The 17,404-nt window shown below is 47.1% G+C and overlaps 2 protein-coding genes across 5 annotated transcripts; one reads left to right on the top strand and one right to left on the bottom strand.

Moving 5' to 3' along the window:
* Positions 1-562: 562 nt before the first annotated feature.
* On the bottom strand, positions 563-2,970 carry LOC146759915 (uncharacterized). 2 transcript variants are annotated; one of them, XM_085554932.1, is made up of 4 exons: positions 2,027-2,099; positions 1,844-1,915; positions 1,671-1,739; positions 563-1,562 (listed from the first exon to the last, which is right to left on the bottom strand). In XM_085554932.1, the coding sequence occupies exons 3-4, from the start codon at positions 1,696-1,698 to the stop codon at positions 1,165-1,167; spliced, it is 426 nt and encodes a 141-aa protein (XP_085411058.1). In that variant the 5' UTR covers positions 1,699-1,739; positions 1,844-1,915; positions 2,027-2,099; the 3' UTR covers positions 563-1,164. The 2 variants fall into 2 exon arrangements, 1 of the variants encoding a protein (XP_085411058.1); XR_014948822.1 differs by having other exon boundaries at positions 1,844-2,970.
* A 183-nt stretch (positions 2,971-3,153) lies between these two features.
* On the top strand, positions 3,154-14,826 carry LOC146759914 (ranBP2-like and GRIP domain-containing protein 3). 3 transcript variants are annotated; one of them, XM_085554934.1, is made up of 12 exons: positions 3,154-4,877; positions 6,424-6,569; positions 7,364-7,556; positions 8,220-8,310; positions 8,485-8,694; positions 9,315-9,370; positions 9,499-9,674; positions 10,459-10,596; positions 10,683-10,929; positions 11,011-11,094; positions 12,716-12,847; positions 13,912-14,826. In XM_085554934.1, exons 1-4 carry the CDS (start codon positions 4,800-4,802, stop codon positions 8,295-8,297), a joined length of 495 nt encoding a protein of 164 aa, XP_085411060.1. In that variant the 5' UTR covers positions 3,154-4,799; the 3' UTR covers positions 8,298-8,310; positions 8,485-8,694; positions 9,315-9,370; positions 9,499-9,674; positions 10,459-10,596; positions 10,683-10,929; positions 11,011-11,094; positions 12,716-12,847; positions 13,912-14,826. The 3 variants fall into 3 exon arrangements, 2 of the variants coding, with proteins under 2 accessions (XP_085411060.1, XP_085411061.1); XR_014948823.1 differs by lacking the exons at positions 12,716-12,847; positions 13,912-14,826 and adding an exon at positions 11,577-12,703; XM_085554935.1 differs by lacking the exon at positions 8,220-8,310.
* Positions 14,827-17,404: the final 2,578 nt, after the last annotated feature.

The following is a 17,404-nucleotide window of genomic DNA, read 5'->3' as shown; positions in this document are numbered from 1 at the left end:
CTGCTCTGTGGAGTCCTTCTGTTGATGCATGGCTGCTGCTCTGTAAAATTCTTCTGGTATTACAATGCCCCCCCCAGATTCCCACCCCCCAGTAATTCCTTCCTCCAAATTCCGACACTTTCAGAGTGTCATTATCAGAGTACAATTTTACAGCAAAGTACAACATTATCAGAGTACAATTTCTCCCCCAGAATTGCCACCCTACCAAGTTCCCTCCCCCTCCCGACATCCCCAGTGCCAGCAGTTACAGAGTCCAATCATTTTAGATGCCAGCCATCTCCCAGCGCAGACATTTGTCTCCCCAGTCGTTTTCCACCCCGCAGATTCCCACCCCACCAGTAGCAGAGTACAGCCATTCCATTGCCCACCCCAAAAAGATCCCGCCGCCTCAAGAATTCCCACCCCAAACTCCCACCCCCAACCACTCCCCCACCCCAACAATTCCCCGCCCCCAATTCCTACCCGCCAGCCATCCCCCACCCTCATATTGGCCACCCCAAGAATTCCCACCCCTTCCCCCCCAAACCATTTCTCTCCCCCTCCCCACCCAGCATTTCCCAGCCCCTAGCTTTAACAGTGCAACTCTTTGGCGATCCATCAGCTTCAGAGCCCCACAGTGTCCCAGTCCAAGATGCCGTTTGCGGACAGCCCAGTTTTGGAGGGGTAGGGCTGGGGCCGGTGCTGGTGCCCCTGGAACACTGCCGCTGCTCTCTGGGTGTGGTGGGGGCCGGCCAGGAGCCCAGGGCTACAGGGAACCGCCTTGGTCAGCTACAGCCATGTCTCCTGCTACATCAAGTTGGCGGGTTTCTTGGTCCGCTCCCGCTGGAGCCGCTGTTGGGGTGTGATGGGCACCGAGTCGTCCGGCTGGCCGCCGTGCTGACACAGGCAGCACCGCCTAGCGCCGGTGGTTGTGGCCTGGAACATGCTGGCATCGTGGTGGCTTCCTGGTTGTGGCGGGGATGTTGCCAGTGTGCTGATTGTGCCCGATGCTATGACCTCTTTTGGTGGTGCAGGTGGGTGCTGGGCACTTGGCCGGCTGGCTGCTGTCCCCGTGGTGCTTGTCTGCCGTTTGGCAGGAGATGCAGTCGGGTGGCAGTCAAAAGTGGCTGAGCAGCACCCGGGGCTGCCTTCACCGTGCCTCCTCCGTGAACTGTCCAGTTTGCATCAGAGGAGGCACGGGTGCTTGGCCAGCTGGCTGCTGTCCCCGTGCTGCTTGTCCTTGTCTGCCAGCCGGCAGGAGATGCTCCCGGGTGGCAGTGCCAGGTGTCTGAGATGCACCCGTGGCTGCCTCCGCCACGCCTCTTCCATCAGATGTGCGGTGCGGGGCGACGGAGGTGCGGGGGCAGCTAGGGGGGTCGGCTCAGGCAGCTCAGGGGATGCTGGCTGCTGCCAGAGCGGGTTTGCGAGGAGCCCTGATTCAGGATTGGGCTCTTTGCTGAGCTCCCTGCTGGCCCCCGGGGAGTCAGGGTGCTCTGTGTTGTTCTCAGTGTCTTTGGTCCCCTCTCTTGTGACTGCAGGCAAGCCCTGGTTGTGCTGGGGGACCTCCAGAGCACTCGTTGCTTCTGAAAAAGCAAGAGCATCCCCCAGAGCAGAAGGATGATGGCAGCCTTCCCACACCTGCTGGGTGCAGACAGCCACCCGTCAATCACCTCTGTAAGCCACAAACTCACCAAGAATCCAGGTGAGGAAATTGTCCATTTCCACATCGTCCTCACGTCTGTTGCTGCTGGGTGTCTCTTCTGGAAAAGGAAGGAAGAAAATCCCCAGTGGGGCAGTGCCAGCTTTCCCACTCAGCCACTCGGTGCAGACACCCCCCCAGCAGCTCTGCTGCCCCCAAACTCACCCTGGCTGATCCACGTCAGCAGCTGGTCAAAGTCTGCGCTGTCATCCAGGATGGCCGTCTAGGATGTGACTTCTGGGGAAGGAAGAAAATCCATTGCCCAGTGGGGCAATGCTGGCAGCTCTCCCACAGCTGGGAGCACTGGGTGCCAACAAGCCTGGCCAGCTCTGCTGCCCTCAAACTCACCGTGGTCTATCCATGCCAGCAGATGATCCATGTCTGCGGTGTCCTGCGGGGTGCCTGCGCTTGTTGTCCCTGCTGGAAAAGCCAGAAGATTGCCAGTGAGGCAATGCCGGCAGCAAGCCGCCTGCTCTGCAGCCCCTGAACTCACAGCCTGATTGTGGCATGGCAGCGCTGCAGGTGAGTGGAGCCGTGTCGGGATGGGGGCAGCCGTGGGTGGGTGCTGGGTGCCCCTGATCCTCCATGAGCAGCACCGCGTCTTGCAAGGGCTCCATGCGCGGCTCCCAGCTGGCGGGCAGGGTGCAGGGCACGGGGAGCACATGCTGCTGCAGTGCCGGTACCTGCAAAAGAAGTGGCAGGGGGCCGAGGCGGCGGGGGCCTGTGGCAGGCAGGTGCCTGCGGGCTGCGGGAGCTCTGCATGGGGCACGGCCCCAGGCCACAGCCCCATGGGCTGCTGGGGCAGCAGCGTCCCTGCCAGCAGGGGATGTCCCCAGCAGTGAGCAGGGGCAGCGGGGGGAGCCATCCGTGCAGCCCCCCAGGCAGCAGCTGCAGCACTGGTAAGTGCAGCCCCACAGTTGGGGGCAAGCCCCCAGGTGGCAGCTGAGCCACGGTTGGGGGCAGCCCCCCAGGTGGGAGCTGCTGTGCTGCCTGTCCCCAGACACCTAGTACCCCAGGCCAGACAGAGGCCTGAGGCGCCAGGTGGGTGGCACTGGGGACAGGGAGGGGTTGGGGTGGTACCCGCATCGGTCCGCGGATGGTGGGCTGCATCCAGGCGGGGTCCGGTGGCAGCACAGTGGCTTGTGGAAAAGTGGCGTCAGGCGTCAGAGGCACCGTCAGCGCTCCTCGAGGGATTCTCTCTGTGGGGAAAGACCAGAAGGGACACTGGGCTGAGATCTGGGCTGCTGGGCTGCTGGGCTGAGATGTGGCTCACAAGGGTGGCATGTGGGGCTTCAGCTGGGATATGGGGCTTCAGCTGGGGCCAGCTGAAGCACGGGAGCAGGGGGAGCCTGCTGCCTTACCTGCCGTGACAGCTGGAGAGTGGCAGTTAGGGGAGCCCCTCCCCCAACGGGGCTTCTGTGACCGTTGGGCTCAGCCCCTTTCCCCCAGATTGCCATGATTTCATTTGTCAGACCCAAACATCCTTCCCGTCCCATCTCTAACCTGAGAGCGTGGACCTTTTCTCCTGGCTTCCAATATATCTTGGGGCAGAACACACAGCACTGTCTTTGCTGCTCTTCCCTCTTGGCTGCTTCCCTTTCCTCATCCACCATCCAACCTTCAGCTCTTCTCCCTGACTCTTCTCCTCTCCAGCTCTTCTGCTCTTTTTCTTTCCTTGGATGCTCACTCCTCTTGTGCACGTGTTCTCCTCTTCTGCTTTTCTTTCTTACCCGCATCCTCTCCTGTTCTTCTCATCTGCTCTTCCCAATTCACTGCATCCTCTTTGCACCTCTCATGCTCTACTGTTCTTCTCTTCCGACCACTATCTGCTCTTCTGCTCCAGGGCGCTTTTCCTTCTCTGCTCTTCTGCCCTCTCTTCCTCCCTTCTGCTCTTTTTCTCTTCTGCACTTCTCACTGACCGGTGTCCTCTCTTCCCGTTTTCTGTCCTTCTGCCATGCGCCCATTCACTCTTCTCCTCTTCAGCTCCTCTCCACTTCTGGCTTTCTGCCTTACCTGTATCCACTCATCTCCCTTTCTGCTCTTCTCCTCGTCTGCGTGTCTTCCTTACTTTCACCCTCTCCTTTTTCTTCTGCTCATCTTCTCTTCCCGTTGTTTTGCTGACTTGCTTGCCTCCACTCCTTTCCTGTGTTGCCCCTTTTGTCCGCTGCTCTTCTTTCTTACCTGCATCCTTTCTCATTCCTCTCTTCTGCTCTTCTTTAGTTCCGTCTTACCTGTATCCGCTCTTCCCGTCTCCTGCTCTTCTCCTGCTCTGCTAAGTGTCCAATGCCTGCACCGCAGCTCTATGTCGGAATTAGTTTTGGTGTGCAGAAACGGTAATCCAGGCATAGATTTGTACGAGAGAATTTCTACTTTGTATTTCTGTTTCTGGGAATATTTGAACTGGTTGAACAATGTCTGACTTAAAGTGAGGGTGCAGCGTAGCTTTAGCCTTTATGGGCGTGTTTGCCAGAGCACAAAGCATCAACAAGCACGGGGTAGCACCAGCTTGAAACAGGGGAAGCAGTTAGCTCCCACAAAACCCCCAAATGGAGTCCCAAGGGGATGAGATGTAGCTGACGTTGGCAGTATTAAAAGTAGTTTTCCGGGATCCGTGTGTTCTAGGGCTCAGGACCAGGTCTGTCACTGTGGCTGCTTTCACAGGACACCCCCAGCCCTCCTTAGGACCCACAGCGAGCATGTCGGTGACAAATGTGCCACTGAGTGACAGCATCAGGTTGGGAATGTGTGGAACATATCTCCCTGGGCAGAGCCTAGCAGCGTGGGGTTGTGGGGGAAGGTCAGCTCCAAAGGGAAAGCCCCCCCCAACCATGGGAAGAAGGATAGTGTAATGCCTTGGGTGAGATGCTGGAGAGCGGGAAATGAATGAGGTTAGAATGTGCCACCTGGGTACTGTCTGAACCTCCTCCCTCATGGCAAGTGCTGTCCAGAGCTCTCCAGTTGGCCAGGAGGAAAACAAGGCAGCAGAGTTGTTGACAGCAGCAATGGTGATGGAGATCTTCAGGCTAGAGGAGCTCTTGTCTTGCTGCAGCCACCCCAGCATCCCTTGCCAGCTGTGCTGTGCCCAAACTCATCCTCGCTGATCCATGCCAGCAGATCATCGATGCCTGCCACATCCTCTGGGGTGCCTGCGCTTGTTGTCACTGCTGGAACAGCAGTCTGGAAAAAGCAATCTGGAAATGTAAGTTCTTTGTACTTGAAAACTTCCTAGTTCCTTCTGATCTCGATATACAAAGTAGTTCCAAGTCCCAGTAGATTTTGTGTTTTCCTTTGCAGAAGGACGCTCTGCCACAGCCTGCTGAACTTTTTAGAGGGTAAATTTAGTTTGCATGCTATGTTAAAGGAAATGTCTGAGTTGAAAGAAGAGTAATCCCCATTGAGTTTTAGTGTGTGAGGATGGTAGGTATGGGAAGGATTGGAGGCATGGCATTGTTTTCAGCAGGATTGCCTACCATTTTGCTTTTGTGTGTGTGAGGCATAGATGAGATTCACAAAGCTGTGTGTATATACCGCTGAACTGGATGATGGCATTTTTACTGCCTGGGAACACGTGGAAAGTTTCCTACATGGAAATGGTTTAAATCATTATGCTAAACTGGTTTACTTTGTCAGCATCACAGGGGCTTAATTGTATGTGGATCGTTCTTAGGAGTGAAACTGTTGATCAGATTAGCAGATCAGATAGCATGTCACCTTGTCATTTCTCACAGTATTTTCGTTGCGTAGGAAGTGGCTGACATTCTTAACTGCTGTGCAAATGCTTTCAGTTATACAACGTCACTTTGGCACTTAGTTTTATGTAGCACAGCAGCAATGACATCGAGGTTCTCCGAGGCCTTAGGTGGTTTTCTGTTGTTTTATTTGGACTAGCTATTCCGTCAGAAGATGTGCTGTCCCTGAGTCAAACAGTCAGACCGCCCTAAATTTGCATCTGCAAGAGGCACATTCTGAAGTTTTTTTTCCCCGTTATCGCATTTCTAAGATGGTGGAGCAATTTCATCAAGTCTGTAGTCTGTGTAGTGGAGGTGAGAAAGCTGTCAGGTAGTGTGGTTGTTGAAAAGCCTGATGTGGAAAAAGAAAATTAATGTGTTGCCCTGATGTTTAATAGGAGAAGTTACTAGAACTTCACTAGGTGAAGATGGCTGGAATGAGCTCCTTCATATGACTCAAGCTGAACTCCGTGCAAGACCTGATGACGTCTACCTTAACATCAGACTTGTTGCATTGTACCACTCACACAATAAATTAAGAGATGCTGTGCTCCATATTCAGGAGGCAGAAAATCAAATACCTCTGGAGACAAGCTTGGAATTGTGTTCCTGTGTCGTAAAGACACAAGATATTTCATCATCTTTTGATCCTGTCACAATCTTCCGTACCCACAAAACTGGTCATAGTCTCTTAGTTTCGTTCCACTGACAGCTATTGCTCAAGGGATTTCACTCCTCCAAAGGATGAAAATCTATTGAAGCCAATTGTTTAATGGGGATTTTCTTCCTCAAGTTAAGCCTTGTTTATTTTCTAACCTCAGGTTTAAGCTAGATAGAGCAGCTCCATCAAGGAGAGAACTGTTCAGGCAGTGGATTCCTGGAACTTCACTGCTGACGGATATGTTAATGCCTGACCTGTGAAACTCAGTTTGGTAGAAGTGTGTTCTGGACGAGTGATGTCCTTGCCTTCACAGAAAGATGGTGGTTCCTCATCCTCTGATGAACTTTATTTTTCAGGAATACCTTGGCTCATCCCTGGACTTGGAATCGAATACAAAGAACTGGAGAGCTATCAAGAGCGTTTATCTACTGGCTCATTCTAGCTTTACTAAAGTGAAATTTGATTCGGGAGATGTCTGTCAGTGCAGAGAGGCACTTGAAAGGTATTGTTTTATCTTTTCTGTATTCTTTTAAGCAAACAAACGGAAACAATCCAGAACAGAATATGTTTTTCTTAGTCACAGAGCATCTAGCAGGCATCAGTTCACCCGAGTAACCAGTCTGTGGACAAGAGAGGAGTTTCTCTGTACTAACCACAAATAAAGGTTCTTAGAAGGCTTGAAGCCCAAGCTATGTATTTGCCCAAGCTACAAGCCTTGGAGAAGACTTGCGATATCCTGGGTCTTTTGTCTTCTGTCTCTTCAGTAAGAGAACATTATTCTATACTTCAGCAGTGGACCAGTTTTGTCCTGGTCAACTTAATGTAACCTGCAGTGAAATAGTGAAGAACTGTAAGTGCAAATGGGAAGCAGAAGGCCACCCTCAGTAAGAACATTCTCCTTCAGGGAAACTGGTAGGGCCAGCTAATCCAGCTGACTTCAAGGTGTATCATCTGTAGCGTAGCTGGAGTAGTGCAAAACAATGTTTGTAGACAATTCCTTGGCAAAGTTCTATGTTCCATTCTTCCCATTATGTTTTCTTTCATGCTGATTTCTACTGACTTCAGCTGATTTCACTTACATAAATGAAGGTAAGTAAATAAAGAAAAATAAATGAAGAGCTTTGGGAATTTGAGGCTCTTGTCCTGCTTTCTTGCGCAACTCAAGTTTAAACAGCTGAGATGGTAGTAGCAGTTGAATCATGAAGTTACTCGGTCCACAGTTAAATAACACTGATCCAAAGCATGCAATGGCTTTTACCAGGACTTAGTTGAAAATGAGTCTTCTCTGCCTTCTAGTTTTGATCATCTCCTTCACTCTGTGAAACAGTATGTGAGAGAACCCGAGGAGCTGTCTCACTCCTTCCTGGAAATGAAAGGGCAGCTATACATGCATGCTGGAACGTTTCTGCTAAAACTGGCCCAGAACAACGAGGTGCAGTGGAGAGATGCGCGTCAACTGGCAGCATTGTGTTATTTGAAAAGTTTCAACGTAAGTCACTTTTCACTTTCTGCCTCTAGTTAGTGCAGTTCTTGACCACTCCTGCTGCACGTGTGTGGAACACCTGCATTCCAAAGATTAGCAAGTGCTTGTATGGCTCCCTCCTCACTAAGTCTTACTCTTCCACATGTCTTTAAGTGATTTCAAATGTTGTGGAGGAAATAAGCACATAATCAACTCTTTCTCTTGTCAGAAGTAAAACACCTCCTAAAGGCTGATGGGTGCATTTCCTACAGTTGGATCATTCCCTGTTCTGTAATACAGCTGAAAACACACCATTAACTGTACTGGCATGGAAGGGAGAGGAGCAAACTGAGTAGCTCTGGCTTTCTTGTTGCACAGCCAGCCAGCAGAGCTAAATCAGGCTTAATTCTTTGCCTTATGAAATACACTTAATGTTCCACTTTGTGCAGCTGCTGGTGTTTGGAGCATTACTTTCTCTCGTGTGTGCTTACAGCTATTGGCAGTAGTTAAAATTACTCACTTTGTGTCTTCTTCATTGATATGTTGCAGAATGCCTTCAGAATGAGTATATTTTTCTAAAGTTTTCTTGTGCTAGAAATAAGGATCTGTTCCCTCATGTTCAAGACTCAATTAAGTGGTCCGCTTTTTGTAGTGTAGAAGCTGCGACATATTCTGTCCTTTCTTCACCAGGTTCATAAACCAAAGTCAAAACTAATAAAAGCGGATTCTGCTGGACAATACAAGCTGGAAATGCTGGCTTGTTATTGAAAAAGCCAGTCTGGTAAGAAGACTTAATCATAAAATAGTTCCATAGGTCTCTTTTAATCTTATGAATAGTTACTTGAAGAGTTAAGTGGCTTGATTCCCAACCTTAAGGAGCAAGAGCAGCCCACTGTTGGGGTTGTCCTTCATTATGTTCAGTGTTTTTATGTGAAATCCCATTTTTGCTTTCTAGGTCATCGGTTGCTGAACTTAAGCCATGGCAAGGAAGATTTCTTGAAAGAAACCGTGGAATCTTTTGCCAGCACAATGTGTTTACTGAAGTTGTTTGAAAGCCTCTTTGGGAGGGCAGCTTCTCGAGAGAGTTCTTTCCTTGGCACAGATGAGATGGGCAATGTCAGTACACTAGCACCAATGCAAAAAGTACTTTCTAAATATGATATTGGTAAGAGGCGTTTCTTGCTTAAACTCAGATGAAGCATGGCTGTATCAGAGGAGCTTTTGTAACTCCTTCCTTTTGCAACCAGCGAGTTTGGGGCTGTAACAGCTGTTCAGCGTAGCCTTCACCAGTACAAGAGGGTGATGTGCATGAAGCTTCACCTGATGCTTGTTGCTGGGAGGTGGTATTGTCATGCTGGGTTCTGAAGAATTTCTCACGTACTTCCTGCTTTCACGGTGCTGTCTTCTCGTCTGTTCTGATTCATTTTCAATTGCAGCTGTCTGTTTAGCCTTTTGTGTCTGAACTAGAAAGTGTTCAGAGGAAGTCACATATAGCTTTATTGTAACGCACAAATGCAGTTTCCAAGCATGAAGATACAGTAATTCTAGGATGAAATGCTGAGACCTGATGGTGAAGTCTGGCTTAGAAACTGAGTGTCAGAAAGTTCGAAGTAGTCTTCTACTTAGCTGTTAGCTTTCAGAGGTGTTTAGATTATTAAATCTCAAACAATCTAGCAGGATGCAAAACAATAAGGCCGATGGCCCTTTCTCTTTATAGATGTAGCTAAAGGGAAATATGTGTAGCATATAGGCAATTGTTAAAATAACTTTTTCACTTGCCCCAAGAGACATCAAGACTTGAGACCGATGCTCCTGAATACATTTTCCTGTTGGTCCTTGAAGTAAGTACACTTTCCAAGATCTTAATTGCATTTCAATGTTATTTTTTCTTATTTCTTTTCTGTTCTTTTCTTTATTTGGTACCTAATATTTTGTTATTGTTGTTGTTTATTTATTTTTTCTAAAACAGGTATTTCTACTTGTGGTGGTATTCACTAGCAAGTTAGAACTGCATGAGGAGTTTAAGACTCAGAATGAAACGCACCAGCCTCCTTTCTTAGCTTTACTGCTGTGCAAACAGTACTATACTGAGAGGCAAAGATCCTGGTGTGATGCTGCTTGCACTCTTATGCAGAAAATAAACACGTAAGAATTCTTCAGTTTGGGAATATTTGAAACAAGCCTTCAGACAGCTTCTGAATTGATTCCTGTGGATTGTGTAAAACTAGTTTGTTTTGGCTGTGAATGTTATGTTGCAGGAGGGGTTTGAGACACATAAGAGCTTTGTAAAAATGGGCTTTATGTTTCTAGTAGAGCATTTCTAATTAGGAGCGAGGTTAGAACCAAAGTTCTAAGTTGTTATTTTCATTAAATAATATTTCATTAAATATTACTGGAAAAAAATTCTGATTAGTTTGGAAACCATCAGAAAGAACAAAAATATTCCTGAACTGACTGATCCTCTCTTTAGACATTTCTGTAATGTGGACATTCAGGTGCAGATTGAATTGAATTACAAGCTTTTGGTTCTGGCTTATCCCGGAAGATGGCTAAGCATGATGTCCTACTGTACAGAACACCCCTTTGGCCAGTTTAAGTCAGCTGTCCTAATTCTGTTCTCTTCCAACTCCTTGGATCCTTAGCTGAGAATGGCTTTGGTTCTGTACAACATGCTTAGCAGGTACGACAAAGATCAGTGTGTTATCAACATTGCTATTCTCCTAGAACCAACACATCAGATCATCCCAGACACACTGAAGGAAACAGTGAACTCCCTAAGCACCAGCTTTCTTGGAAAAGTATTTTCTTGTCTTAGAGGAAAATGAGTAATGTCATTAACCTCCTCCCACATGATTACTTCCAGGATGCACTAGCTGTTCCAAGTATCCACGTGTATATTAGATATGACTGTCTTTCGCTTTGGTTGTAGGTCTTTCAGGTTGCAACCTATGAAGAAGAGGCATGTATAGCATTTGCAGTGATGGATGCAGTTGAAGGCAAAACTGATGATGCTTTCCAAGCACTTGAATCTATGAAGAATGTGGTTTCATACTGGAATCTTGCTGAGGTTGAGTGCTAACTTGCATTACCCCAAATGCTTTTTTGTTCCTTGCATTCCAACTGCTTCTTATTAATCTAAATGCTGTTGCTTAGCTTTGCCAAAGGAAGGCATGGGAGACTGTGAACGATGATGTGTTGCCAGAAGAGCGAGAAGAACACAAACCCTATCTACTGAAAAGAAAGCACTACCTAACAAAGATCATTGATGAATGGAGAACCTTAAGAGAAAGAAAAGGAGGATCTTCCCTCTGGAAAGATCTCTCAAGCTGCAGAATCAGAAGTAAAACATTCCATTCCATTATCTAAAACGTTATTGTTCTCACCAACTGACAGCTACAAGGTATATTAGCTATATGATTTTGGGGAAGTGTTACTTTTGAATAACAACTCAAAGTTCAGTACGTTCTTCTTTGTTTTCCAGTTTTCTCCTAAAACTCTCCCTCAGTGGGCAGAAGATGCCCAGTCTTTCCTTCAAATGCTCTGTCAGCAAGTGGAGGCTTTAAAGGTAAACAACTTTGTCACTATATTCAATGCAGAAGAGTAGATCTTTTCGTTATGGTAGGTACTTGGTGATCCTAGCGTTGGACAGACTTTCTTACTGGACTGCTGCATCACTCAGTGAAAACATCAGCTCTAAACATCTGAAACTGAGTGCGAGAGTAAAACTTGTTGCCTATAAACTCTGACTGGGACTCAGAGATGTGAAGGGAACCTTTCCAAGGACTGTGTGAACAGAAAGAGTCCTGCTTTCATCCACGTGGCCATTATCCTCTTGGTTCTGGATGGTTCTGGCCTTGGAGAACAGTCTCAGTGTTCTGTACAGCGTGGTCAGATCTTGAATTATTCCAGCAGTTAACTCCTGATTTTTTTTTTCAGACCTTCAACGTGCTTTTAAACAGCAAGAGTGTAGGGATCATTGCTTAGGTTTCCTTCAGGTACTTATGGAATACCTTTACATTTTCTTAATTGAAACACTGTCTTTAACAGAATGAAATTTGAGAAATGAAATGTAATAACTCCACTGTGAGTGTATCATCTCACCAGTGGAACAAATGCTGTGTCAGATGGTTCTCAGATAACGGAAAATCTTCATCAAGCTCCCTTAACAGGTAGGTTGTTGCTGTTCCAAAGAAAGCAACTGCAAAGTTTCATGCCAAAGTCCAAATCCAACTATGTGGGAAACATCCCAGGGATGTGCTGCAAGTTTCAAAACCAGCCATAATATTGCACAAGAGAAATTTGGGTCTGGCTTTGCTAAAAAGGAAGGTCAGTGCGGCTGTAAGATCTGATTGGTGAGAAAAGAACCCACTGCCTCCTAACCTGTTGCCTGCCAGAATCCAAGCTTGAGATGCTAGATGCCTTGGTTTGAAGGATAGTTGAGTAATGTGAGAGGGTCACGTTTTGCCATGTTGCTTCTCATAGAGGATCCCCCTTGGAGAAGGATGAGTCATGCTTAATTGAATGAACGTAGGACTGGGAATTGATTTCTCAGCAGCTGGAGATAAGACTTTCTGCAGTGCATTTTTCTTTGGTAGAATCAGTTGCCCATAGACAGGTTGCTGTCTGCTTCTGTTCTGTAGCACTAATGGACCAAAGCATTGGGCTGCTCTGACAAAACATGCCTCAAACTGCTAGACACGAGCTGGACTGTAAATCCATAGTATGCTTTCTGTCACTTGGTCTCTTTAGTTGCTGACTTTATCTCTGGGCTCTTACTGACAGGCAGGACTGTGTTCAGGATGGCTTTTTGGTGCACACGCTGCAGACAGAGGCTGCACGGGCTGCTGCCTCTTCACACGGTGCCACTTCTGCACTGAAGGCATTTGCTGTTGGTCAGTTTGTTCACCTGACAGTGTCATCTAGCAGGTGCCCACAAATACTGTTGCCTTCAGTGTGTCGCATAATGCTTGATGAGATGTACTCCTCATCAGGAGGATGGCACTCGGTGGTTTCTAGGTGCAGTCAATGCCACGCCATTCCTAGTTCTACCTGAGTTGTGCACCATGTGCCCAGAACCAACCCAGTTATTCCGGTTGCATATAAAGCCCTGAAAAGCCATCAGTCACCAGTCTATTTGTTCTGCCCCAACTTCTGTGCAGCCATTTTAAAACCCTTTTCTTTTGCAGGTCCCTTTCAGCCCTTCCTGGCAGCCTGCAGTAACGAAGCAAGGTGGCACAGCGATGGAAAAAGGACTCGTTACTGGACATTCAAAATACGGAGAAACTCCTGGTTGTACTGCAACACCTCTCTGCTATAAGGTAATCCCTTCTTGCCATTATTCTGTTGGTTATTGTAGAGATCAGTACACATGGGAACTTTTCTCTTTGTCCTTTTTCAAAACCTCTGCTTTGCTGTTTGCTTGCTCCAGTGCAGACAATGCTGGACGTTCTTTGCTAGCAGTTACCTGTCTGTGACAAACATTTTCCTTGGAAAAAACCTCTGGACACTTACTGCTGCATGTGACAATGGACACTGGCCAACCTGACATTTTCCAGATAAAACACGAGTTACAGCCATGAGGCAGTCCAGGCTTTGGGGAGATTGTTAACCTTTAGAAAAGAGGTTTCCATTGCTTACTGGTGACGGATTGGCTGCAACAGGGATCTTTACTGCGTCAGTGGAAGTGTGCTGCTGGCTTTCATGGGGGCGTTACTTAATGGGATTTTTTCGTTTCCCAAAGCAGACATATGAGTTCAGCTGTTGTTTCCCTTAGAGTTCATTATTTCCAGAGCTCTGGGATTTGATGGGATTTTTTAGGAACAAATCTGAACTCTGGGAAAGCGGTGTTTTCTTGTGAAATACCTTGGTTTGAATCACAGCTTTCATTGGAAGTAAACTAAAGTTAGCTCAGAAATCCAGATTGTTTGAAATAAAGAGGATCTTATAGCCAGTGTCATGAATCTTGTTAACTGGACTCTGAAATACTCCTGGAAGTGAATTCTTTCTTGTTATCACTGGCTTTGTAGCAGCCGTTCTTACATTTGCCTCGATATCATTTTGGGTTTTCTGAGTGTGTCCCGTTTCTGAAATCATACTTCTCCTTGGGGAAATGCCCTCACAGCCTTTCTTGCAGTTTCCACTATACGATGTCTCAATAGCACTTAGTCAAGTGAAAGTGCAGTACCTGATGATTTTTGCCAAGATTTTTCTGTCTGTACCTTGGGAACTTTCTGCCGGGAGACAGAATTACACCAAACTCCCGAAGTAATCCAAATTATTCCTCATAAAATAAGCCATTTTCTGTAAATTCTTTTCTGTGTTGCTGTAACTCTCCAATTTTCAGTGATCATATGTCAACTGTTTTATGCAAAATCTTTTTCAGGAGCAATAAGGAGATGTTTGAATTGTTTCAGCTCCATGAACCTATTGCAGATCTGCAGAAGACGTCAGACCCAGTGAATTCTTCCATCTGTTCCAACCTGAGCTCCATTGTGTCAAATCTGGGAGCAGAGCAGACTGGCACTCGTGCTGCCCCTGCAGACACAGCTCACTAGCAGCATCTGCCAAACACTGCCAACATCACTGCAGCACTGCTGCACCACAGGTGGAGGTTACTGCCTGAAATACATTGTTCGGAACACCAGAACCAATACAAAACTTATTTTAATGTTAGTTTGGAATTTATTTCCCAATCAATCCCCATCTGGTCTCTAAGTTAAGATGGGTGGAGGGGCCACCCAGAAAGGTCCCTTGATTCGTATCCCAGTTTGTTAGAAAGTTGGAGATACCATGGATAGTTTCACGTCAATCATTATCAGATGGATAAAAGAAATGAATAAAGGGGTCAAAAGAAATGGTACCACAGTGCAGGGAGTGCTGGTGAGCCAGGACGACCTGTACAAACTGTTTGTGTTAACCCCAGTGTGAAGTTGAACCGATCTCAGGACTGACATCACCACCCACAGCCACCAGAGATAATGCTATTAAGAAGCATGCAGGCTGAGCTCTGGGAAGCAATTATGGCAAAGCCAGCTGCCAAGGGTTAATGCTTATCAAGTGAATTCCAGTGAAACAAGATAGGAGTCTGGATTGGATGGGGGGAGGGGGGATTTGTTGTTGTTTGTTTGTTTGTTTGCTTTCATCTTTGTGTGTGTTTCCATCAGTTTGTTTTTTAAATACTCCTTAGTTTCTTTAAAAAATAATTAAAACAATTCCAAGTAAGTGTGGCACCATTGAACTTATAACCCCAGATGAGCTTATTTTAGCGCATTTATTAACAGCTCCATCAACAGCACAATTCTAGGCTAAGAATTATTCCTTTTGCATTACTGCTGGGAAAAAACAAAAAATAAAAATAAATAATAAAAATAATGATAAGAAAAAGCTTTATTGATTATCAGTAGAAATTCCTCAATTAATTTCCAAAAAGGAACTTCACAGACATTAAACATTTGCTCATATCCTCCTGATATATCTCATAAAGAAGGATCACTGGGACCCAGCTCCATTCTAGGTATTTACATTAGCCTACTTATGGCCTGTTTTGCTTGCACGTGACTCACGCTCGGAAGAATTTCCTTTTCCAAAGTATCTCATTGGGCTTCAGAGATGCTCTGCTCAGAAAAACACAATATTCCTATTTTAAGAACAAACACTCCCATCTTGTTAAGTTTACTGAAAGCTTTAAAACCCAATGAGATAAGAAAAGAAATGCAAAGTCTAGCAACACAGTCTAACAGCAGGGTGCAGAACACCTTTAAGTGTCTAGATTTCACGGGCTCATTTCTTCTTGACTGTACGATGCTCATACATGATTTAAAATCTAAGCAAGCAGCTTTCCCTCGGTCCTGCAGAAATCTGTGTGCACAGACACAGACACTACAGCCTGAAAGGCATTTCATCCAATAGATAATCCCAGGAAAACCAGGCCTTTATTTTTATCCAGTTGTGTGTCTGGGGGAATGAGATCAGCTGCCTAGTGGTAAAATAGCACGTATCATGTGACGCCCAGCCGGTATGCCACAGAGCCTCTTGCAACCTTCTTCCCCGGTGGTCCATTTGCAAATCCTGTGAACTGTCTGCTGCTATAAAGGAACCGCAGGAAAACCAATGCATCCTGAAACCATCAGATCTATTGGGAACCAGCTGAGCTGGGACTTCTCCAGGAACAGTGGTGGCTGGGAAGCATCCACAGCTGAGCAGCAGTTCATCTGGACCATGCACCGTGTCTTGCCCAGAGGGCTCCCCAGCACAGAACAGCAGGGAGCAGAAAGGAAATGGAGTTGGTCAGACTTCTTAAAATGACATGGTAGAATAAATACGTATCAAACTTCCAAATGACCTTGATGAGGGGATAGTGACCACCCTCAGCAAGTTTGCTGATGGCACAAAGTTGGGAGGATTGGCTGACACGCCTGAAGGCTGTGCTGCCATTCAGCAAGACCTGGACAGGCTGGAGAGCTGGGCAGTAAGAAACGGGATGAAGTTTAGCAAAGGCAAGTGTAGAGTCTTGCACCTAGGAAGAAATAATTGCATGCACTGGTACAGACTGGGGGATGACCTGCTGGTGAGGAGCTCTGCAGAGAGGGACCTGGGCGTCCTGGTGGACGACAGGTTGCCCATGAGCCAGCAGTGTGCCCTTGTAGCCAAAAAGGCCAATGGCATTCTGGGGTGCATTAAAAGAGCGTGTCCAGTAGGTCGAGGGAGGTGATCCTCCCCCTCTTCTCTGCCCTGGTGAGGCCTCATCTGGAATACTGTGTCCAGTTCTGGGCTCCCCAGTTCAAAAAAGACAGGGATCTCTTGGAAAGAGTCCAGCGGAGGGTCACAATGATGGTGAAGGTCCTGGAGCATCTCCCCTATGAGGAGAGACTAAGTGAACTGGGTCTGTTTAGCCTAGAAAAAAGAAGGCTGAGAGGGGACTTGATCCAGGTTTATAAATACCTGAGGTGTGGGAGCCATAGTGGCAAGGCTGGTCTCTTTTCAGTAGTGCGTGGGGACAGGACTAGGGGTAACGGGCTGAAACTTCAGCATAGGAAGTTCCGCATGAATGTGTGCAAGAACTTCTTTATGGTGAGGGTGATGGAGCACTGGAACAGGCTGCCCAGGGAGGTGGTGGAGTCTCCTTCTCTGGAGCTATTCAAGACCCGCCCAGGCGCCGAGCTGTGCACAATGGTGTAGGGAGCCTGCTTTGGCAGGGGGGTTGGACTTGATGATCTCTAGAGGTCCCTTCCAACCCCTACAATTCTGTGATTCTGTGATGAAGCTGCAGGTCCAGTTCTCTTCCTTTCAAGTTATTTCTCCCATTTTTGTCCAATTCTTTGTCCTTTTAAGTTTCTTATTCCAATTTTTTTTTGTCCAATTCTTTTCCTTTTTACTTTCTTAATACAATTTTTTTCTCTATTTTTTGTCTAATCCTTTGTCCAATTGGTGTATATTTTGTGTCCATTTTTTGTCTTTTTGTCCCTGCCCTACATAATTACCTCACCTGGTGCCTATGCCAATTTTACTGTGGTCAGATTGCCCTAGTCTCAAGTTTACTCTGTTCGGAAGCTTTCTTTGTGAAAGGCAACTTTTCCTATGCTACATACAGAAATACTGACAATTTACGCTGCAAAAACACAATCTACCTCTCACACCCAGAATCTATTACTCAGGGACGCTGTAGGGGATGCTGCACGGGTTGGCATCACTGTGGGAGCTTGGGGGCAGACGCTTCCTTCTGCTCTGAGCAGGGACGAGGGCCCAGCCCCCTTCCTCTCGTGGGCTGTCTAGGTCTCTGACCTGCAGCTGAGCAGCTGGATTGGCTCCTCCCACTAGCGGGGACTTAGGATGAGGCTGTTTGTCTGCGGTGGAAGTAGGCTCACACCACCTCCTAC

Source organism: Coturnix japonica, chromosome 8, assembly GCF_054131305.1.
Source record: "Coturnix japonica strain WE chromosome 8, WE-NBRP24, whole genome shotgun sequence".
Classification (NCBI taxonomy): Eukaryota; Metazoa; Chordata; class Aves; order Galliformes; family Phasianidae; genus Coturnix; species Coturnix japonica.
The sequence above is the reverse complement of the archived record's forward strand: the minus strand, read 5'-3'. Positions and strand labels throughout refer to the sequence as shown.

What these genes read in the sequence shown, in the direction of transcription:
- LOC146759915 (XM_085554932.1), bottom strand. Translation starts at nt 1,698, where the DNA reads ATGGACAATTTCCTCACCTGGATTCTTG. An exon ending in TTTCCTCACCTGGATTCTTG is followed by an intron (nt 1,563 to 1,670) that starts GTGAGTTTGTGG and finishes TTGCTTTTTCAG; the next exon opens with AAGCAACGAGTGCTCTGGAG.
- LOC146759914 (XM_085554934.1), top strand. Translation starts at nt 4,800, where the DNA reads ATGCCTGCCACATCCTCTGGGGTGCCTGCGCTTGTTGTCACTGCTGGA. An exon ending in TGCAGAGAGGCACTTGAAAG is followed by an intron (nt 6,570 to 7,363) that starts GTATTGTTTTAT and finishes TCTGCCTTCTAG; the next exon opens with TTTTGATCATCTCCTTCACT. An exon ending in GTTATTTGAAAAGTTTCAAC is followed by an intron (nt 7,557 to 8,219) that starts GTAAGTCACTTT and finishes TTTCTTCACCAG; the next exon opens with GTTCATAAACCAAAGTCAAA.